At 35.6% G+C, this 24,192-nt stretch overlaps 1 protein-coding gene across 9 annotated transcripts in view; it reads right to left on the reverse strand.

Annotated features, from left to right (window-relative positions):
- Positions 1 to 376: 376 nt before the first annotated feature.
- Positions 377 to 24,192, reverse strand: part of fam49bb (family with sequence similarity 49 member Bb) — a 122,620-nt gene continuing 98,804 nt past the window's right edge. For all 9 annotated transcript variants that reach the window (XM_052023577.1, XM_052023572.1, XM_052023573.1 and 6 more), the window contains 9 exons: positions 15,741 to 15,862; positions 14,929 to 15,034; positions 11,797 to 11,933; positions 9,995 to 10,072; positions 7,384 to 7,500; positions 5,849 to 5,928; positions 4,251 to 4,377; positions 3,945 to 4,015; positions 377 to 1,114 (listed from right to left, as the gene is read on the reverse strand). In XM_052023577.1, the coding sequence (XP_051879537.1) occupies positions 1,051 to 1,114; positions 3,945 to 4,015; positions 4,251 to 4,377; positions 5,849 to 5,928; positions 7,384 to 7,500; positions 9,995 to 10,072; positions 11,797 to 11,933; positions 14,929 to 15,034; positions 15,741 to 15,862 (902 nt within the window). In that variant the 3' untranslated portion in view covers positions 377 to 1,050. The remainder of the gene's footprint in view (positions 1,115 to 3,944; positions 4,016 to 4,250; positions 4,378 to 5,848; positions 5,929 to 7,383; positions 7,501 to 9,994; positions 10,073 to 11,796; positions 11,934 to 14,928; positions 15,035 to 15,740; positions 15,863 to 24,192) is intronic.

Consider the following 24,192-nt stretch of genomic DNA (forward strand, 5'->3'; position numbering starts at 1 on the left):
TCATTGAGCTGACACATTAACTGTTTCACTTTCCACAGATGCTGCCTGACCTGGTGAGTATCTCCAACATTTTCTGCTTTTATTCCACACTTTACTGCTGAATGGATTTCAGCTGAATGGTGTGTAATACAGTTTTAAATGGTGCATGTTTGAAGTGAGCATCCAGTGTGTTCAGATTCTAAAGGCTTTTTTTATGTAGAAAAAAGTAGTCACTTTAAATGAATATATTTTTTTATTTAAAAGCATAACATTTTGAAGGATAATATGATAGATATAGTAGATGGGCTGAAGTAAAGATTTAGGATTCTAAAGGATAAGTCTGGTAAATATAGTGCGAGGTGATGGCCAGAAAATATACATTTTCAAATCTCATTAGTCAGGTTTTAGAAAAACAAAAGCTCATTTTATTTAATCCACAGCTGCCAATTTTACATGTACATGCATACTCATCTGTTACGCACACACAACAGTTTAACGTTAGTATAATGAATGTTAAACTTACACACACTCATACAAAATGAGAATGCAAACTGAAGTATCGACAAAACAGACAGTAATTTGTAGTCTGTTGTGCTAGGTACCTTTCATACAATAAAACATAATTTAACATCTGTTCAATTTTTTTTTAATGGCTGCGCATGATGAAGCTGCAATAGAAAATGATTTTTTTTTTAAGTTTTACACGGCATGAAAAGGCTTATCATGCAGAAGCAGTATTAAATATTAATCATTAGAAATGGAACAGAGATTTTCTCTTTTCGGCCAAGATCCTAATGTCCTTACATGTACAAAGACACCCAACTTGTGAATAGTTAGCTGCCAATGTACTTCATTCATCCATCCAAATGTGAAACAAAGTAAACACTTTTTGAACTGTTTATGTATCAAGAGTTTGGCACAGAAAGTAAGTTCAGCTATTTTGTTTTAAGAGCAGGAACACATTTTAAAAAAGAAAAAAAAGCAGTTGCATTCTTTAAACATTAAAAACACATCTGTGCATCTCAATCATTGCAGAATACTGTTCTCCGTAGCCAGCTCTGTTGCTATTCTTTATTGCAACATCGTCTTGATTTGCTTGGAGGTAGTCTCATCATTCAAATGCTTGGTGGTGTATCTAGAATGAAAACATTAAGTCACTGAAACAATGCTTCAAATTAATGGAATTAATTGCAGACACAAGGGCATGCTATTTTGTGGACATGTATAACCCTGCATGGGCAAAGTAAACAGTTCAGCAAAACATTAACCAACCATACAAGATCTTTAAGGTGAGGGGAGAAATTTAAAGGCGATCTGAGGGGCAAGTTTCTCCACATAGAGGGAAGTGGTTGTATGGAACAAACTGCCAGAGGAGGTGGTCAAGGCAGAAACAATTACAATGTTTAAAAGAAAAGGAAAGCAAAACAGGAAAGTAGAGGGATACAGGCCTAATGCAGACAGATGGGATTATTGCAGATAGACATCATAGTCGGCATGGACTAGTTCTGTGATAATCGAACATTGTCTAAAGGCGGGGACTCAGAAAGAGGCACATCAGCAGGACCTTAACACACAATTAAAGTTATAAAGGATCAATGAATTTGGATGGATATCCAAAACTAGAGATACATGTATAACATGGTTACTAATAATTTATGACAAAATTTTCTACCCAGAGGCTAGCTAGAATGTTGAACTTGCAACCACATTGGAGCAGTTGAAGCAGTCGTCTGTGAAGGAAAGATGGATAAATTTGCGAGGAAGTTGTGGAGATTGGTATAGATCAAATGGGGTGGAGGGAGACTTGGAGATACGAGAGACTGCAGTTGTAGGAATCTGAAGCAAAAAGCAAACTGCTGGGGGAACTCAGCGGGTCAGACAGCATCTGGAAGGAGACTTATTTGGAGCATAAACATGGCACTGACTAGTTAGGAGAACGACTTGTTTCTGTGCAGCAAATTCAATGTAATTTGATGCACTTTTACCTTCCAATCCCTTTTCAAGTACATGCACATAAAGCAATCAATTGTTGATCTTGAAATTTTCAATCTAGAATGTCCTTGAACATGTGCACCTTCCAAATCTGTGCCCATCCATATATGGACCTCTCTAGTCATGATTTTGTGCCAACCATATATTCTGTGACTATGTTCATGCACATTATCCCCACTTTACTTTGTCTTTCTCAATTTGTTTGCAGTTTTAATGTAATTGACCAAAATATCTTCTCCACTGTTTAGCTCATGAGGACTGCAGTTTCTTATTTCCGTGCTTGCCAATTCAATCTTAATTCCAGTATTTTTAGCGAGAGTCCATCTCAACAAGTTCCCAATGTAAACGACAACTTACTTTTCTGGTCCACCACCTTTCTTGACCTTTCCACTATTTCTGTGGTACCACACAAATGAGTAAATATCTACCTAGATGACCTGAAACTTCCTGTGGTTAAACAATGGCAAGATGAAAGCCATAACTTTTGGACCGTCAACAGACTCCATGGCCTTGCTGTTGATTCCAGCAAGCTCCTTCAACACAGCCTTGCAGTAAACCACTTTCCATCTTATTTTATTACAAGTTGAGTTTCTTTGTTTCTTTCAATTTCTTTAAGTTTCTTTCAAGTTGTATACTTTGTCTCAGATGATGACTGCCTACCTTCATCCCCATACCACCACCTGCCTCCTGAATATGTTAGCTAATGCTGGAACCGACAGCCTTTGTCATTGTTACAGTCTTTCCCACCTTCTGCAGACTAGTCTAACTCCTCCGGTCAATAAACATCAGGTAATTCAAAGCTTTATCAACCATCTCCTATCCTACAGCAAGTCCCAGTCACTCCTCACCATAATTCTTGCTGACTACACTGGCTTTCGGTTGCACAACTTCTCCAACTCAAAATTCCTTGTGTTTAAATTGGATTATTAACTCATCTTTCTGCAAACTTTTCCAGTCCTATGACCATCCCACACAAATTCTGCTTCCCATTTTTGGTCTCTTGTGGACCCTTCCATACCACTTCAGCAGACATACAGATGCCTAACCCTAATGCTCTGTCATGAGAGACAAATGGCCCTTGCAATAATGACAATTACATCACAGATTTGATTTTAATGTATTGTTTCAAGAAAATATACATCACATAAAAAGAATGTTGCAGAGGTCTTTTTGCAAGAACAATAAATCAGTGAATGAAACTTGGTACATGTTAGCCTACAGACAGCAGAACTTGGACTACTTCAGGAATATGAAGAGTGAAAGATCAGAGACCAGTCAGGGAGGTATACAAAAAGTATGATAATGGAGGCAATGTTCACTCAAAACTCATTTCTGGGTTCAATGGGGCTGAAGGTTACTAACTATCTGGTTTAACCAATTCAGTTGCCAAAGAGAGGGGTCCAACTGATGGTTGGAAAAAGAAACAGAGTTAGTGGTTGGGCAGATGTTTAGATAATTTTGGTTACTGGGAAGCCTGATAGACAAAAGCAAAGGAAGGAGTGGTGCAGGGTGTTATAAATCTGTGTGTGTAACTTGGCATTACATAAAGACTATTTTGATTACAGAAGTGCACACAATGAAATGGGAGGGAGTGAGGGTGTTGGAGATGGTGATGGGGTTAAGCAAGTAGGGGCAGTGTCTAACCCTTAAATAATCCATAAACAAATTATTGGTGTACGCATTTGCATGGGTGTGTGTAATGTTTAACTGACCCCCAAAATAGTTAAACTTGGCCCTGCATACATTCATTCTATATGATTTAGAATTAATATTATTCTGTAATGCTGTTTTTAAAGCAATTTCTTACTTCAGATAAAGCATGATTTCATTACCAAGTCTTCTAACATTACAAAACTGTGTGTTCCAGAGAGGGCTGTGTACTTAGTATAAAACTTTGAAATTGCTTACTGAATGGTTCAATCCACATTGCTTACTTATCCTGCAAGTTTCAATAAGGCCATATTTCTGATTACCTGAGAGCATTCAAAAGGCCTTCTACACTATTTGGAGGCTGATCCTTTAGGACTTTAATGCAACCTTTCATCTGTAAAATAAAGTACAATCTTAATTTACACACGGTCAATTCTTCAAAGCATAAATTTGTTATTTCAACATATTTGAAATATAACTTTTATTATTAGAATATATAGCTAAGGAATAAACTGCAGCGACTAACGCTGTAGAGAATATTCCCAAATACATACACTATCACCATTTGAAATTAATGTCTTAAATAGATAAACAACAATATCACCATAATCAATGTAGGTTAAACTCACATCTATTTTGGATGTTTTGGCAAATGCCCCAACTGGATGCACATGGTCATAAAGAATGATGACACCCACCATCACCCTCAGACAAAATGATACTGTTTCTTCATTTGCAAATCTGCTCTTGTATTCCCTATACACAAAGAAACAAACCAGACAATCATTTCTATGATTCTAATGTTCAGTTTCACTTTAAAACACAAGACTGCCATATTACCATATACCAACTCATCAGTAATTGTGGAAATATTTTTGGCTAATATAGCTTGGATGAGCAATTACTTTATCTCACGAAGTTGACATGTTTGGATTGGACAAGACTATTATACCAAATCAAACACTAAGAGCTATGCAAAATTACATTAAGTAAAGTAATTTTCATCATGCAAAGAATGAGTATGGTATAATTTGACCATCAAGATTTTGCTTAAACATATTTACTAATGCAAATCATATCAAAAAGTTATGTTGAAAGATACAAGGATTGAAGGAATCAAATTGTGCATGCAAATTATAGCCTTCTGAAAGCTAAATAGTAAAACTGATTTTTCAGATTACAAGCTGGTTGAGGTGATAATAGATCCTTTGAAATAATTTTGTGGTACCTTTTTATCTGGAATGAGAAATGCTCACAGTAGAAAGCAAACAAGATACAAGAAACACACTAGTAAATTATAACCTAGATATTAAACCCTCTTCACTAAGGAAATTATTTCTCAATAGAATCCTTTCCTGCATTCACTGATGTCAAATTTTCACATTTTTAATAGCTTGCACTTTTATTAGCATAAATCAACCCTGAAAAAAAATGCCAGACTTGTATTTATATAGCAGCTTTGAAAACTTTGGGATATCCCAAACTGCTTTACAGCCAATGAAGTGCCTCTGAAGAGTAATCAGTCATTGCAATTTGTAACATTCCAACATAAAATTCCACAAATGTTGATACAATGGACAAATCACATCAGCAAATTATTGGGCATTAATAAAGCCTGCTATTATCAATGCTTTAAATGGGCAGTGAGCTTTACAAATCTCTGGGACTTGCTGGTTGATTTAAACCTCCTAAGCTGCTTGCTTCACACAAAGGACAGCTGGCCCTTTGTCTCCCCTTTATTTTCAATAATTTTCTGGCCTTGCACATCGATCACCTGTTAAACTTGCTTTACAAAAATAGAGCTTGTAACTATAGACTAAATTGTCCCTTTAGTGATAATTGTTAATGTCTGGCACACAATCTCACTGACACAAAGTCAAAAAATCAAACAGTTAAGCCTCATTTCCAATCTACTAAAATTATTAGAGATTTTTAAATAAATTGACATTTATTTTCTTTTTCTCCATCTCACTTTTCTCATAATCCCGTGCTCCTTATCCTCTCTTTATTTCTTTCAATTTCTGATTTAATGCTAATTTATATTCCTCTCCCAGTCCTGAAATACGACCTCACACTGTCATCATCAGTTTATACTTGCAGCCACTTATACAGAGAAGGCAAAGCCAAACTAGGGCTCTTGCTGCAACATCCCAGTCCAGCCAGTAAGCTTTGGGCCATAATAGTATCTCTCTGAAACAATTACCAATAAGAAACATGTCCTACTCACGGTGTCTCCAGCATAACTCTGCATACGCTTGCCATTGTGCTTAAGCAGTCAGTCGTGTTTTCTATAGGTAGAGACTTGTTCTACGAAGGGATAAAAGGGAGAGAAACACCGAGGCTATCAACATCAGCAACAACTATACTGAAATACAGCCCTTATATAGCGACTTGCTTCATAAGGATTTTATCAAACAACCATTTAACGAAGAGTCATATATTAGGACTATTGCCCAAAAGTTTGCTTAAAGCAATGGGTTTTTAAAAAACATCTTAGAGGAGCAAAAAAGATACAATGTAGTTTAGGCAGGGAATTCTGGATCTTAGGGTTTTGACATCTGAAGGCACAGTCACCATTGATGGAGGATTAAATTCAAGTACAGTCCAGAGACCAGAATTGGAGGGACACGCATGTCAGAAAGTTATAGCGATGGGGGAAATTAGAGAGAGAGCATATGGATTTGAAAACAAGGTTGGGAATTTCAATATCAAGGTGCTGCCTAACTGGGAACCAACACAAGCCAGAGGCTTGGCGATGATGAATGAACAGGACCTGGTACTATTTAGTACATGGGCTGCGAAATTTGGATAGCCTCTTGTTTCCTTAGAACGAAATGAGAGAGAGGAGTCACTTGTGTGTTGGAATATGTTAGCCTAGAGGTAACTAAATCATGGAATATGATGCTCATTGGCCATTTATCTGCCTCCGCTAACCGTATGATTGCCTTTGTTACATTAATGGCCAAATGATCCATTTTGCTTAAATGGAAGGATCCAATACCCCCTACTACTTTTCAATGGTTCTCTCAAACTATATCATGTTTAAACTTGGAAAAAATTAGGAGTGGTACTGTTGATCCTTTGCTTAAATTTGAGGAACTTTGGAGTCCAGTTATTCAATATTTTCACATGATATAGATCCCCTTATAATAACCTTTCAATTTAGAGGAACAGAGTTGATGACATAATATTGCTCTGTTTCTGTTGAGAAATTTTAGTCCAGTTTTATTTTGATTTTTTTTATTTTTTTTCTTTGGCTTAGTTTGGTTTGATATATTGTTTATAATTTTTCTTATTGTTTTGTTTTTTTTTCTTTTTATATTTTATAATAAATCTTTTTCTTTTATATTATATTCATTCACTAACAGATTATTGGATCTACAGATTTTTTATACTCTATTGTTCTTTATGATTATACATGTCATGATTGTTCTCCTGATCTCTTTGTATTACATGTATAAACATTGATATATTAATCTGTATTAATTTGAAAACTAATAAAAAGATTGTAAAAGAAAAAGATGCTCATCAGTTGAGCTGAACTGTGCAGATAGACGATATTATAAAAATGCAAATAATTAGTCCTAGTAATGGCTCATATGGTTATTACAATCTGTTAATGCATTGAACTAAGTTCATAATTTGTCAAATCCTACACAAAATGTAATTTCACTAAATGAAGATTTTCAGTCACTGACTAAAACAGAAAACCTAATTCTCTACTTGGACTGTGGGCATATCAGAATATGTCAATATACTTACATCTGAAACAAACTTTGTTGTGGCATCACTCAAGGTTTTTAGCATTGGAGTTGCTTCAGCATAAAACAAGGACATTCTGTTGGCCAATTCATTATTTACTTCATTTTCTCCTTCTGCCTATTAATAAAAAATATACTTTCATAATTTTGCTTAATAAATGCAATGAATCAATAGATGAGCAACTGAAATCACCATTAATAAATTAATACACAAGTACCTAAAGAATAGTAGACCATGCTAATACATGAATCTTCTCTGCCATTCATTAAGACCATGACCATACAATTCCACTTTTCTGTCCTATGCCTATATGCTTGATTCCCTTAGTGTCCAAAATTCCAGCAGTCTCGTGTTTCGTAGTGACATTCATTGATTAGGCATCTAGAGCCTGCTGTGAAGAATTCCAAAGATTCACAGTCCTCTGAGTGAAAAAATTTCTCTCCATCTCGAGTCTGCCAACCCAAGAAAGAATATTTATACCAATTTTTGGGTTCTCATTACCCTCATCTCACTTAAACAATGCTATCTGGATGAGCACTTGACCTAATGTACAAGACAATGGTCCAAGAGTTGGACAGTAGGATTAGTCCTTTCCTTGGATGGTAAAGATACAATGGACAAATGGCTTCTTTTGATGCTACATTTTTTTCTTGTTTCTACTAACGTGTTCACACACACGCGTGAGAAAGAGATGGAAGGGGTGTTTCTTTAGATGGCAAGGATACAATGGACAATGGTTTCTTTTGATGCTGCAAATTGTTGCTTCTATTAATGTGTGCGCAAGCATATGTGTGCTTGTGGGATAGAGGTGGGGGGGCAGCAGAGGAAATGTGGGAAAAGAGTGCAGGTGGAGAGTTGGGATGATGATCATTGTGAACCAGAAATTTAACTGGATCAGCTGCATAATTACTGAGGTTATAAAAGCAAGTCAAAGGCTGGGTGTTCTTCAACATTCAGTTCCTGAACCAACCTGCACAACCCTAATCACTAGTTTAGCAACACAATGACCACTTTGATTATTTGGCATTAAAATGCACTTTTGTTCTAATTGTGTTCTTTCTTGTAAAAATTGTGTATAATTTACGTTTTTCTTGTGAATGCTGCTTATCTGATGCTATGTGCCTGTGATCCTGGTGCACGCAAGTTTTTCATTGCACCTGTGCATACATGTACTTGTGCATGAATCAATAAGCTCCACTCTGACAAGAGAATTTCCCAAAGCCTCTCCAATTTTCTAGGCACATCAAGAGGGTGTTGTAATGTTCCACTTGCCCAGGTGAGTGCAGGTCTAAAAACACTGAGAATCTTAACATTTTTCCAGCTTCATTGTAACCCATCCATCATATTCAATATTCACTACCCCCTGTACCACCATGCACTGCAGCAACTCACCAAATCCATGACTTCTACCACCTAGAAGGACAAGGCATGTAGAAATACTACCACCTGCAAGTTCTCCTTCACTAACTTTGTACAAGTTCCTATCCTCCCCAACATTATGGGAGTAATTTAAGTGCATGGATTTCAACATTTCAAGGCTACAGTGCACTATCACCTTCTAATGCCTAACAACAGCACCTCCCAAAGTCCATAGGAGGAAGGGAAAGGATTGCCAGGACCGGTGGGCTTGAGTTATAGGGAGAGTTTGGGTAGGCTGGAACTGTTTTCCCTGGAGCAAAGGAGATTGAGGGGTGACCTTATAAAGGTTTATAAAATCATGAGGGGTACAGATAAGATGAATGGTAACAGTTCTCCACCCACCCCCCCCCCCCCCCCACCCAAGACTAGGGGAGTCAAAAATTAGAGGGCATAGAGTTAAGGTGAGAGGGGAAAGATTTAAAGGGAATTTGAGGGGCACCTTTTTCCACAGAGCATGGTGGGTATGTGGAATAAGCTGCCAGAGGAAGTGATAGAGGGGGGTATGATTACAATGTTTAAAAGTAATTTAGTTAAGTATATGGATAGGAAAGCTTTAGGGGGATATAGCCAAATGCAGACAAATGGGATTAGATCAGGTAGGCAATTTGTTCAGCATGGACACGTTGGGCCTGTTCCCCTGCTTTATAACTCTGTGACTCTAAAAGTAGCTGAGCAGAGAATCACACTCAAAAGTTCTCAGGGACATCAAACCAGGAAGAAAAAAAAGTGTCATTTTTAACTAACTTTTTAAACATTTTATAGAACATGAATGAAGATTCCAATATGCACACAAGATTAGAAGGTGAAATGTCATAAACAAATCTTAACTGTCTTAAGTATTTCAAAATTTCTGCCTACTTATCAGAGGGAATTGTAATGCAGATATAAACAATTGTTTTACTGTCGGGGAGAATATTAACACAAACTGAGGCTTGGTTCACCATTAAAATGCATAGAAGTGTAACTTTTTCAGTCTTATTTTACAAACCGTGAGAACAGTTTGCTAATACTTTAACTCCTCATTAGTTCACAGAAGTTTGCTAACTAGGCTGGAGAAGAATGGAAAAGCACACTCTGCAGAGAAGGAAATCAAGACAGCAACTTCTGGACCTCCAGTTTAATAGCACATCTGTATACTCCAGAAGCTACTTTCTGTTTTCCTTTGTCAGAAAATCACAAACATTTGACTTACTGGAACATTGTTGATTCTCATACGACTTAAAGTTCTCCTATAGTAGCTGAAATCATTCTGTATAGCAGGATTTGTCATCTATATAATAAATAAATGAAATTAGTTTTGTTTTTTCTTCCCAAAATTCAATGGTATAAAATTGAAAAGTATTAAACAATTCTGTACAAAATATATATGTAATGAAAGGTGGTTGTTATATCCAGGAAAGATTAAGCGTTGAATGGACATAGTTAACATTAAGAAATATTTTCAAGAAAAACAGTTGTGCCTAAAGATTTCAAGAAATAATGCTATGTATTTTTATGTCAAAATAACCCCTAAAAATCATTGGAATTTTTTATTATTATGACCAAACCTTTGTAAAATCCATATGGGGTTATATTTGCATTATTTTATGAATTCCTGTTAGTAGAATAGCATTCAAAAGATTTTTCCTTCCCTTGTTTCTCCATCCACTTTTCCTACTATTGATAGTGCTGTGTGGGCACTACCAACCTTCCTCCCCCACAACATTTTAGAACACAAGATCTGGACTAGGCCATGTGACCCCTTGAGCCTACTCCGCAACTGAATAAGATCTTGGATAATCGGACCTTGGCCTCAACTCCGTTTTCCTACCTGTTCCCCACAACGCTCAACTCTTACATATACAGTATGAGAAAATCTGTCTACCTCAGCCCTGAATATATTCTTCCTCATCTCCATCTTCAATATGTAAACCCTTTTCTGAAATAGGCTCCCTAATTCTGAACACCCTGAAAACTGGAATTATCCTCTCAACATCTACCCCCTCAAACACAATCATCTTCAATATCACTTCTCATTCTTCTAAACTCGAATGAGCATAGACCCAACCCACTCAATTGTTTCTTATTTCAAGACCTAACTTAGAGAACCTCTCAGAATGGTTTTCAAAGCAAGTCCATCTCTGCTTAAACAAGACGACAAAAATGGACACAGAACTCCAGGAACGGTATCAAAGTCCTCTACAGTTGTATCACGAATTCCCAACTTTTATAGTCCATCTGTCTTGAATTAATAGTCATAACAGTCAACACACCATTTGCTTTCCTAATTATTGCTGTATTTTGAGTTTCAGCTATGAGGGCAACCAGAACTCTCTGTAAAGCAGCATTCTGTAGACTCTTTATATTTAAACCATATTTTGCTTTTCTACTCATCTTATCAAAATAGATAACCTTACAGTTCCACATATTATATTCCAGCTGCCAAATTTTTGCCTACTCACTAGCTATTTCCCTTTGCTAACTCTGCACGCTTCAGAACTTCCGTTTTCACCCACCTTTGTATTATCAGCAAATTTGGCTATATTAAATCCAGTTCCTTCAACTGAGTTATAAACATAGATTAGATTTGTAAATAGTTGAAACTACAGAAATGATCGCCATGAAACCCTATTTGCTGCAGCTTGCCAACTTGGAAATGACCCATGTTCTATCCCAAATATATTAAGGATATACTGTATATAATCCAGGAGAAGTTATCAATAAGAGTACAGGAAGTCATTGATTTGTTGGACTAGCAAATTGGAGGTGGTAGAAGCCATCTCTTTTTCTAGCAGAATTCTCTAGGATCCATCTAAGGTTTCTAAGATCAGCAAAATATGGATCATGCATTTATAGGTATGAGGAGCAAGAGAGTATGTGTCTATATAAAAAAAGTAGAAAGAGTATAGGAAAGAGTAGAAAATAGGGAATCAAACAATAAGCCTACCAACATCATCACAGCACATTACAGCTACACTGTGCACTGCTGACACACTATTATACACTTTTGCTCACCTTAAGTTCATCAAACCGTAAAGTAAAATGAAGAATCTCAGCAAATTGTTTGGCAAGAGCCTGCTCTCGCTCAAGATGTTGTGTGGGACTGTACGGTGTGCTCGTTAGCGCTCCCAACAAGCCATGCAATGCTGCTTCTATAAAGAAAGAATATTTGGACTATTTACATTAATACTAGGATCGCTTACACAAAACAAACAGGATGGTGAATGAGCAGAAATCAGTATCCATCAGAGTCAAATGCTGAGTGATAACTGATCCCCTTCAATTCTGAATTGAAGGTATTCACAAATACTTTAGTGAGAAATGATTTTTAATTTAAATCATTAAGATCTCTTTCTTTAATCAATTTCTTTAAATTTGGTTTGATACTTAGACATTAACACCACATTACAATATGATATGAATCTGTGCATTATATCTTCAATCCAATGACCTGGGAAATTTGAAGTTGAGTTTTTGTAGGGGATAAGATACAGCAATTTTAATTTAAGCTCATTCCTCAGAGAAGCCAGGTTATACAAGCATTATAACATGCATGATGGGAAGAAATGAGAAAGTTGTATTTACTATGGAATTCTGGGCTTCAGCTTCAGTTTTATTTAACTCACTGCATCTCTTAATGTATATTAATTTACAATATATCCAATGGAATTGTCTGAACCACAAGTTAACACCACTGGTCAGAAAAATTTGGAGGCATGCACACAAAGCTCTTTATTCGCCAGAATCCTAGTTAGTGCAAAACCATCTGTTCCAGGTCTCTCATGAACAACTCTAGAGTCAATCAATCACGCACACTAGAAATTTTTTGCCTAAATTTAGTATTGTTTTAAAGTGGAACTACTTTGTGGTGATTCTAAAAGTGCAACATGAAAAAACCCTTTGAGAACATAATATAACGTATAGTAGGGAATTTGTCTTGCTTCATTAAAAGATTAGCATCTTCACACAGCAAAGCAACTTACCAGAATGTACACATTTCTTTAAAGGTTATTTTTCCAGCTTCATCACTTTTTAACCAAGTCTTTATTTCTTTATTGTACTTACCACCTCATTAATGCCATCAGTTAGCCAGAGGTTGAGGTTCAGAAGGTACAATAAAAAAATCATCTAAGGGAGTTCTGGGTTGAGGATGATTCACTTCTATTTGCTCTTTGGTAGCATTTGTGTGTCCTACATTGGCTGAGGAGGACAAATGTAGGACATACAGACTCTACCACAAGTGGTGCATCAGGTGCTTAGTGGAGGCGAGTGGATAGTTTGGGAGCAGATATATTCCTTCCACAAAACAGACTGGGTTCCCACATGCTCCCAATGAAGGGACACGAGGTTCTCAAAAGACATTTTGAATGCTTCTCTATATAGAATGGTCATGTGCCAGGGATTCCAATGAACCAGTGGAGCTGTTATAAACTTGTTCCAAGAAAGCTTTCAGAACACCTTTGAATTGATTCCTTTCTCCATCAGGTAATTGTTGATGTGATGGAACTTGGAGTTGGAATGCTCGAGTCCAGAGTCTGATGTCAGGCAAACATAAGATATAGTCTGCCCATTGGAGACAACTGGGTATAATTAAGGCCTCAATGCTGGGATTCTGGCTGAGAGGGGAAGTTCACATTGGTTCACTTACCCACTCAGTGGATTTGGAGCAGCTTGCAGAGACAGCATTGCTAATACCTCTCCAGTGCTTTGAGGTGCCTGCTGTAAGTAGTCCATGTCGCACAAACATACAAGATGGCAGAAATAATTGCTGCCTAGTAAAGTATGAACACTAGGTTTTAGCCTTTGATTTTCAAACACTTTCACTCATGGCCAAAAGCTGTGTTGGGATGTTGAAGGCAATGGTGAATTTCATCATATATGTCTGCCTTTGTCGAGAGGCAGCTTGAGATATGGGAAGAAGCCTGCTTCTCTTAAGGTCTTGTTATGGATCTTAATTGTTGACATTAGTGGGAGGAAGGTTGATGGAACGTCTTTCTTTGTTGCAGTGTATGGCCCAATTTCTTGAACCCTTCAGTAAACGAGTCAATAATGGCATGGAGCTTGGTCACTGAACATGCACATGTAAGTATTGTCTGCATACTGCAGCTCAATGAGGGACACTGGAATGACCTTGTTTAATGTACTAGCATACAATGAGATGTATAATGGGGTCATGTGTTAAATTGAGATTTGCTTTTGTAACCACGCTTTGTAATCTCCGAGTGTTGGCATTCTAAATATAATGCTTTCATTGTATGCATTTTATTAATTTCAGTTCTATTTCATTGTGTCAGAACTTTGGTTTAATTCAATCAGGTTACACATTAAAATGGTCGCTTCCAATTTTACCTTCAGAATTTATCACAACTATTTCTCTAAGACTCATTAGCCTATGGAGTATTTTTATCTTAATTAATAAATTTTATTAAATCAAATTTCTTACAAATGATTATTAAAGGCAGCTTTCTGTTTTCTCTGGACGAGCTAGGGATCTGACTAAAATTGATTTCCTGCTACAAGTTCTAAATGATTATATTTTTGTTTAATGTCTTAAATCAAAAAATATTCTCAATTGGCTACTAGATTCTAAATGCTGTAAATATGCAATTATTTATAGTGAATAGAAAACACTATGAATATTACAATCAGTAGTAAGTCAAGAAAATACATGCAATATTTATTACTTCTGTCAGTGGACGGTACTTGAAATGTCATTTAATGTTGAATTTTGGTGAGTTTGCAACTTTACAGTGGCCACTAGGTGTCACTACAAACAAGCATTCCCAAACTTAGTGCCAGGGTAAGTTATGACAAAAATTGTAATTATTTGAATAACTTTTCTTTTGGTGCTTCCTTCCCCAATAGGCCTCATTTAAATGGATCAGATCATTCTCTTCTTCTTTGCTATGGAATTGTCATTTGGTACTCAAGTATCCTTTCATCTCATTGTGACAATTTCTATGATAAAATTTATAACCGTTCGTCCACAAATTGATACATCATTCTGTTCACAATGTTATGCTTCTAGTTATTACCCTTAATGAATTACAACAAATAACTTGCATTTGACAATGAAACAAGGAGGTAAAGAAAACTGATAAAATGCCACATTGTGTCCCATTTATGAGTCAAAGCAAAAGTATGTACCTAATCTCTGGGAGAACTCATAGAACTTCTTTAGTTTTCCTACTAGCGGACATACTGCACTCCATGCTTTCTCTTGCAAATTTTCATCACTTGGATGCTGTATTGCCTTTAAAAAAGTTAGTACATTTAGATAGAGGAAATATAATCACATTCATCATCTCAAAACAGAACAAAAGCCAATCAGTGCAAGAACTGAAATGGAATACTGTGATACCTTAGAAGAGTTCATTCCATGATTGCCACATTTCTGATGATCTATCACACTTCAAGGGAATTTTATGAATATTTTCTGAAGCACCATAGTTTGCAGGCAGAAAATGTTCAGATCTTGTGCCGGATGGCACATAAACATGGGAATTTTTTTTTAGCTTTGCTGTTAATGCACTTTACAATTGTGAGTATGCATGTACAAGCTCTTGCAATTATTGTTACACTATTCACATTGCTATTTAAAAACTGCTTGCTTCTCTTCTCTACAAAACAACAAAGATTACAACAAAATCGTTGCTGTGAACTATTTAGGCATATCTGGAAGATGAAAACTGCATTACACAAATACCAATTCTTTTCTTAAAAACACAAAAAGAACTGGTCATACTCTTACTTTAGTATGAGACAAATGCAGCATCTGACTCTAGAGCTTGCCTAATGCTGAGAGCGAATTGTTTCTGCACATCAGCATTTCACTAGCCATTCCAAATTACATTTTAATTTCCTCTATAGATCTTCCTGTATGAGACCTATAGACATCAAACAGCTAATTCATTTATTGACCAAAGCAAGAAGAGTAAAAATAAAATCCAAAAGAATACCTCTCTTATTTCATGTCCTGCCCCTCTGTACGATTGTAGATCATCCAAGATTCCCTCTGCATCCTTTAGCACTACATTCACCTGATTAAATACTTCTCTTTCAGCTTCTGTAGGCTGTGCATCTGAACATTAGGGCGTAAGTATTCAGTATAAACAGAATTCAGTATAAAAAGCTGATTAAAAAACATCAACATTAATGTAGTACTTATGTTATTGTGCAAAGTTAGTCACATAAAAAGCTGTGCATTTTCCATTTGGATTAATGAAGCTCATGCTCAGCTGCAAATTGTTTTTTTTTGACAGCACTACCAATATTTGAATTGCAAGTCATTCCATGGAAAGCAAACGTTCAGAATTTAAGTATCTTAATCTAAATCATAACTCCAGGTTAAACTAACAAATCATTGGTTTACATCTTGAATGCCAAACTCAATATGAAAAAAACTTAACAGGGAGTAATAGTGCTTGCACATTTTATGAAACTAAGTGTTAGAAATAAAGATTAAGGTAGAAAGATCGATGAACTATATTTTTGTTTACCACATTCATATAGTGATTTTAAAGTAGCAGTATGCTAAAGTACATCATAAGCAGGTATTATGGCAAATGACCAAAAACTTAAATAAGCGAAGTAGATTTTAAGGAGTGTATTGAAAAGAGTGGAGAGAGATAGGGGATTTCAGAATTAAGACACCTGGTAGCTAAATGCACAACCACCAGTGGCGGCTGGATTAAAATCGCAAATGTTTAAAGAGGACAAAAAGGTAAGAACATAGATAGCCCAGAATGTTGTATGACAAATGGAGATTAGGGAGGTAGGAAAGGGCATGGAAGAATCTGAAATTAAGCTTGAAAATTTTAAAAACTGAAACATTGCTTTACCAAGACCCAATTTAGGCAAGGAAGCATTGTGTTGATGGTTGGAAGGACATGGCATATGTTCAGATACATGCAGCAAAGTTTTTGACTGACCTCAAGTTTACAGAGGGTGGAAGTTTGGAAGCCAAACAGGATTGCTAAAAAAAATCTAAAGGTAACCAAGTATGAATAAAGCTGTAGGTAAGCCAATCCAGCAATGGTGTCAGCAAGGAAAAAATGACTCATGTGGTGAATATGAGGTCCAAAGTTCACCTCATTAGATTAATATGGCAAAGACTGCAAAGACACATTGTTCAGCCTCAGAGTTAATAGCTAAGAAATATAATTTTTGTTGGAATCTAGGAAAATGGATTTAGTTATCCCAATATTCAGCTGGAGGATTTTTGTGCTTTCCCAGATATTATCAGATAAGAACCACTAAATTGTCAAGACTGACAATTTGGCACAATGGATGAATCAAGACGAAGTAATGATAGGGAAGAACTGAATGTTGTCAGCACACATCTGGATAATGACAGAACACAGCATGTTGATAAAAATTAGGAAAGGGCTAAAGGTGGTTCCTTGAAGGATACTAGAGATCAAAATACTAGAGCAGGAACAGAAACTATTGTTAGTGATTTGCTGTTTACCATTAGACAGAAGAATGAAACTAGGCAATTAAAGCTCCAAACAAATGAACAGAGTTAAAGATGCATTGAAGTCTGAGGCAGCTTTCAAGGAGATAGATGAAATTTATAGCAACGCTATACAGTTTGCACAAGATTCAAAAAAAATGATGGCTTTTGTCTTGCTGTTGTTTAACTAGAGGTAATTGCAGCTCATTGGGTGGATATTAACTAAGCAGAGTGGCACTACAGATGGTGGAAAGGTCAAGAGAGGGGATGGACCAATAAAGTATGGTATCATCATCATTGGGGCTGTATCAGGAATTGTCTCCTTAGGCAACTGGAGATAAGGCCATAATAGGGAGAAGCGGTTCTTGTTAAAGATGCTGGAACTATAATTGAATAGGCAAACACTGAACAAGCAAAGGCAATTCTAATGAGCTAAATAGTGGAGGGCAACTGTTTGAGAATGTTTTGGTTAACCATGCTAAGGACTGTGCTCCGGTGAAATGAGTAGGATGATTTATCATTGTCATAGTTACACTGGATGTCAATTGTGACTTTGATAAAATCTGTTTTCATATTTTAGCAAGGGCAGAAACCAAACTGGACTGATTCAAATTCTAGCAAAGTTTGAGTACAGATTTAAGAGGCTTTAACTTTTTCAGTGACCCAAGAAATAAAAGTTGAAGATAGGGCAGTATTTGCAACAGATGCTTAAGTGTGGGTTCTGTGTGAGAACAGTCATTAAGGCAGATTTGAAGGAGGGGGTGACAATGTCTGAGAAGAAGACAACTGTTTTAAAAAATCAGCTAAATTGGTGCAAGAAATGAATAGGCTGGAAGATTTGGGTCTCATAAATTACAAATTATGGAACATAAATTTTAGTATTACTTAATGGAGTTTACTGATCAAATATAGCAACACATTTCCTCAGTATGTGTAAATTGGCATTAAATTTTGACCAAAATACTTCAGACCAACTATTCTTATTACACAATAGCAATCTCAAAAGGACCCCGCTAATATAAATTGACAACAGTATTGATTTAATTTTGGATGTGTACTTAAAGTCAGTCCAGATTGATGTAGAGATCCAGATGACATGCATTTGTCTAATTACCATCCAGGTCCTCAGTTGGAATAAGTTTGCTCTATAAAATTCCTTCTACAATAAAATTAACAACCTTATTCACAATGGCAATTAGGGTAAAAGGGGGAAGTTCAGCAAAAATAGTAGGCCCAAGTTTAAATCTAGGGGACGTTTTTTGAGAAAGCTATACTTAATATGAACTGGGGCTTGAGTGTTACCAAAGCACTAGATGAAAAAAGTGGTTGTACTGATTTCAGACACAAAAGCCAAAGTTTGGATACTCTAACATTTACCTAATGAAGAACAATTGTTCTTCTGTAAGAAAAATAAAGAGTTGAACATCTGAGTAAAAGTTTAAGATAGCAATTCACGGGCAAAGAGCACATTCTGGTAAAATGAAGCTTCTATCAAATGGTTGGTAAATACAAGACAGGTGGAGGAATGTGCGTCTATTGAGTAAAATATTTTATCAGTTCAAGAGGAAAAGCATTTACCTTTTAAAGGAAAGAAACACTATTCTTCCCACTGAAAGTTTTGAAATCAGGTGATATTAGATTATCAATAGTTTCAGCTAAAACTTACATCTCAATTCCAAAGTTCAATACTGAATATCATTTTAAAGCAAGTTAGGTTGAATAAAAAGGACAACAAACTACCATGTCTATATCACTTGCTTACTAAGTACATTTCCAAATAACTTAGGGTTGTCTTTCCTTAAAAATTTTGATTAAGTAGGACCCTTGTAAATATTGTATCTAATGTAAGAAAGGTTTATAAACTGTAACTTGCAGTTATTTTTATGTGACTAAAATTACATTAGTTCATAAATGTTTGATCTTTCAGGGACTTAATATGTATTAAATTTATTGCTTCCTCTATAACTCAAGTTTGAGACTTTATAATACAAAAAAATTTTGCAACACCAGATGATCCAGTAGAAATTCAACAGGTGTCATATTACAACTGCTGTCAAGTTCAAGATTTCATTGGTTTGAACAGCTGGTTCTTTGTAAAGAGATAGAAAAGAGAATTTAGATATACAAAAATCATAATTCTAAAGTGCAATAACTCACTAGGTTAAATGAAGTACCAAAACTCACTGGAACTTTTGCAAAATCACCAATAAGTTGTATTCATTGATAAGAACAGTTCATGTTGTGCAATTTAATGTTTTCTCTTACCCTCTTTCACATCTTTCTAAAATACATTCAATCTAAACTCCCTGCATCATGTCTCCAACAGATGGAGAAAAATAAAAGATGGATTGCCTACTTCATAGAATCCCTATTATTTTCATCCTCCGCTTACTTTGATTGGCTCTGAAAAGCAATTGCTTAGTGTGCACATTTTAAAAAAATCACACTAATGCTCAATGCAAAGTGCCTTTTAGTTTTCCATTAGGTATCCTCAATTTCAGAAGGTGCAACATTAAAAGTTTATTTTCTGCTTATCTAACAAAAATCCATATCCTCAATATCCACTGGAGTCTCGGAGTTGATTAGGTGGAAACGTGCAGTCAGGAAAATGTGGGCTTTGAATGAAGATTAATATACAAAGTAAAAAGTCTTTATCTTTATTCAAGCATTGGCATTGTTACTGCACCTTGGAAATATTACCTGCATCAGTTCACAAGTGGGAAAACATCACTGAAGCAGAAATCACCTCAACAGGTGGCAAAATCTAATTGGCAATACAGCTGAATACAGCTGTCCAATTGGCAGTGCAACTAAGAAACAGAGTAACTAAGAAACAGAGTAAATAAGAAACAGAGTAACTAAGAAACAGTGCCTTGATGCACAGTGCTTCGAGTGTTAAACATGTTGGTCCTTTATGGGTGAATGCTTAGTATGATATGGATGATCAGAAATGCATTTCATGGACTGACAGAATCACATCTCTCATTTCTAGACACACTTAAGCTGGATCAATCCATTACTAAGTTTTTGTAAAAACGTCTGACAAGCACTGAGCTTACTTTGACATAAATAATACAGATGGACAGACAGAATGAAGTCTTGTTGGGAGAAAACACTGTTCATAATTTAAACTCCAATTGTGCCCCTTATTTGTACCCCTCTGCCTTGCTTATTGTTACAGCTTTCCATATTACTGAGTGCACACAAGTGGCCAATGATTGTGGTCATACAACTTGCACCTGATCCTGCTAATTATGTTACTTTTATTTGTTAAATTTTATTTTTGGAGTGTTTGAAATGTTCCATGAAAAAAAATGAAGATTCACTCATTTTAAAAACAATAAAACTGATTAAGTGTAGTCCTGCATTTTATCAAATGTAGGAGTAAAAAGGTCAAATATAGCACTTTGCATGCAGCAAGATATCACAATCTTTTTGTGCACTTTAACAAGCAGTTTCCTGAAACAAGTCATGCAATTCTTTATTCTTACAGTATGGAAGATGCTTAAATAACAATCTTTGGGGGAGGCTCAATCCACGATTTGTAAATTTAATATTGTCGAAATTTTGATTTGAATGTAGTCCAACTCAAATCCAGTGTGGAAAAAACACACAACACTAGAATACATGCCATTAGAAATTAATCTTAGAACAAGGTTGCTTCTTCCAATTTGTACTTCCAATTTTATTGTCGGCTTTCTCAAACATTTGGTTATTTACTGCTATGATTCTGTTGTTCACCAATATGACATTTATAAACATACCAACTTTAAGAGGAACTCCAGAACCTATTAAAGTTATATTTTCCCAATTTCAAAATATAGTTTAAAATAATCATTAAAACTACAGCTACTATATATATCACAGAAGCCATTTATTATTCTACTTCCGATGAATTGACATAAGGCTTTCACAAAAAAAATGAAACTACGCTTTTGCAAACAACATTCTTGCAAATGCATAACATAAATGATGCATTAGTGCAAGTGCTCCAATGACCTAACAAATATAATTCTTGGTTACTTTTTAAAAGATTCATAGTCACTCTGAAGAATTCTACTGGATCATTAGCAATTAAAATGGACTTGTAGCACAAATTTTACTAAAGTGGATTAGATTTTCCTTCTTCAGAGAAAACCTATGTTTCTATGATCATAGGACTGTAGGAATATTATGTTTTCAACTGTTAATTGTTTTATCTGTAAATAACACCCCAGAATCAAACAGTTATCAGAAAACAATAATGCTTATTTATAACTAGCATATGGATGACCTTAAGATACATAATTGTAATCATATTTATCCAAAAATAGCAACCCATAATATGGATACAAAATTAAAATTTAATGAAATGTGCAATATTTTACCTGTAATTTAAAATAAATATTGCCAACGTAATTAACATGAGTGATAGTAATGTGACAGTCAATAGGGCTGTTGACCAAAATTAGTAACAACTGGTTTGCATTTAGTACTCTAGGGAAAACGTTAGCTCCATTGGAACAGCAGGCTTTGTCTTTTTCAGTACTTTGAAAAATTTTGCCAAAAATATTTTGGTTTTGTGAATACTTAAGTACACAATGATTTTTGGCATTTTCAATGAAAATACCAGTCAGAAATACCACAGGAGGCTGTAGGATGTGTGCACAAAGAACAGCAGCAGATATGACCTATATTATGTAATTCACCATACAAGGCAACCATGTATGCTCTTTGAACTTATTTTTAAAAAATGCAAATATAGATGGTTTTAGGTTATTGCAAGCAAGATCAATCATTGCACTAAGCTTCTGAAATATACAGTTAGCATGCAGAATAGCTTATGGCCATAATACACAATGAAGCACCATTCTGTTGTAAGCACACAACTAAATAGAACCTCTCATCTATACTGAAACGAGGACAAAATCTTCAGAGATATTTATGCACATCACTTTAGTCTTTCTTATATAAAGGGATCATATTCAAACAATGTGAATTTAGTAGATTAATAAGCCAGACCAATCTACTGAAATGAAGTAAATAGCACAGTACAATAAAACAAAGACAACAGCACTTGTTGACAAACAATGACAGCAAACTATATATACATACATGTATATATAATGGATCTTAGTTAGGGATGAGATGAATCTCCAAACTCCAATGGTTTGGTGGAATAGTTTTTTTTCCTAATGGGGCTTAATCTTACAGCAACCGCATTTGCCCCTTTTGTCGTATTGATAGAATCAGCTACTTATAATCAGACAAATATTTTGTATCAGTATTATGCAATGGGAAATTTAACTCTTAAAAATTTATCTTTGAAATAATTAAAATACAAAAGGGAAAATGAATGCACACTTAGGGAGTAATGTCCATGTGGCTCATCCTTATTGCATCAGAGAGGGCTAAACCTTCAGAGGTTCATCTGATTGGGAAATACTCAATAATACTTTTTCAGTGGAAGAGGCATTTAAAGAAAAGTTATTTTGCAGGATAGATTCCATAAATAATAGTAGCAACAAGGCATGGTTATTCAGTAACGCAATCCTAGACTGTACATTTATCTTTCAATGTCTGGAGAAGCCCCATACAGGTCAAACATTTGAAAGCTACATTAATATACTGTATGGACAAATGTCTCTGCATGCTTGTGGTCAGTTAAGCTAAATCTCAATCCCTATAGGTCCAATCTGAAATAACAATAAGCCTTCTAAGTATGTTTATCCTATGGTACAGCTGCAGCCCCGTTTCTTCCAAAATAGAAACTTTATACATCTTCAGCATCTAGAGTGCTACGTAAGAAATTAGTACTAGTTCAGTACACAGCAGGCCAGTTTGCCCAAACAGCACATTCATGCAGTTTTCAAATAACTGGTATCAAGCCTCTGAAGAATTGAAATGTAAAGAACTTAGTCAAAAATTGTGTTTCTGTGCAATTACACAGAGCTTGCTGCCACCTTTACTGGAGAATCTGTCCTACAATGTAACTTAGTGGATTTTAATTCATCAGCAAGTAATGTTTCAGCCTGGTGTAATCCCACAACATAAATTTGGAAAGTGACAACCCACAGCTACCTAGGATTACAAATTTTGAATCTATGTGGGACGCTCTCAAAACTATTCAACCAGAGATTGTTCCTCAGTGAAGCCACATTGGTGGGAAAGGAGATGGGAAGAAGTGAATGAAAGGCCACAATTTCTTACTTTCTACATAACTGCACTAAAGGACTGGTAAAACACTTTCAATTTCATTGACAAATAATATTTAAATTCGGTAGATACTGTTTGCAGTAGAAACTATGCTGGAGAAAACTGTAATTGCAAAATATAAAATACAACTAAGAGCAAAGTCAATCAATGCACAATTAGTTTCACTACTTACTAAACATAGATAAACAATTTTCCTTCATCCCAGTCCTAAACGTAGCAACAAATTATGATACAAACAAATCCACAGAGAGCATGCAACAATGTAGCTACAGTTCATAACCTTATTATAATATTTTTAAGAGAATTGCTGAGGGAGCAAAACAAGAAGTACAAGCACCATGCAGTTAAAGACTTAAGCAATAGTATTTCATGTGGGCCTCAGCCAATTATTTTTTCATCATAATTAAGAGGAGAACACAATGCAGCTGAAAAAAATCATCTCATTTAAGTCAATGTCTTAAAGGAATATATTAAAAATGAAGCTGCTCATACACCTATTGGGAGCTGACACCATCACAGAAAGATGTTACTCACGTGCTTCACCATTAGATGCTGTCTAATAAAAGGTTCCAAATCAGCCCTATCAATTTCGTTACCACCTCAGCATTAAGGTTTCACAGTAGATCATGCAGCAGCAAAGGTCATAAACTAATTTTGCCTATGAGGACAACTCCCAACAGGGATAAATAATTGTTCTGGAACCAAATTGTGAGAGTGTTTTCCATTTAATTTCCTTATTTATCAAGATACTTCTCACAGAG

The sequence above is a fragment of the Pristis pectinata genome, chromosome 9 (genome assembly GCF_009764475.1).
Source record: "Pristis pectinata isolate sPriPec2 chromosome 9, sPriPec2.1.pri, whole genome shotgun sequence".
NCBI lineage: Eukaryota > Metazoa > Chordata > Chondrichthyes > Rhinopristiformes > Pristidae > Pristis > Pristis pectinata.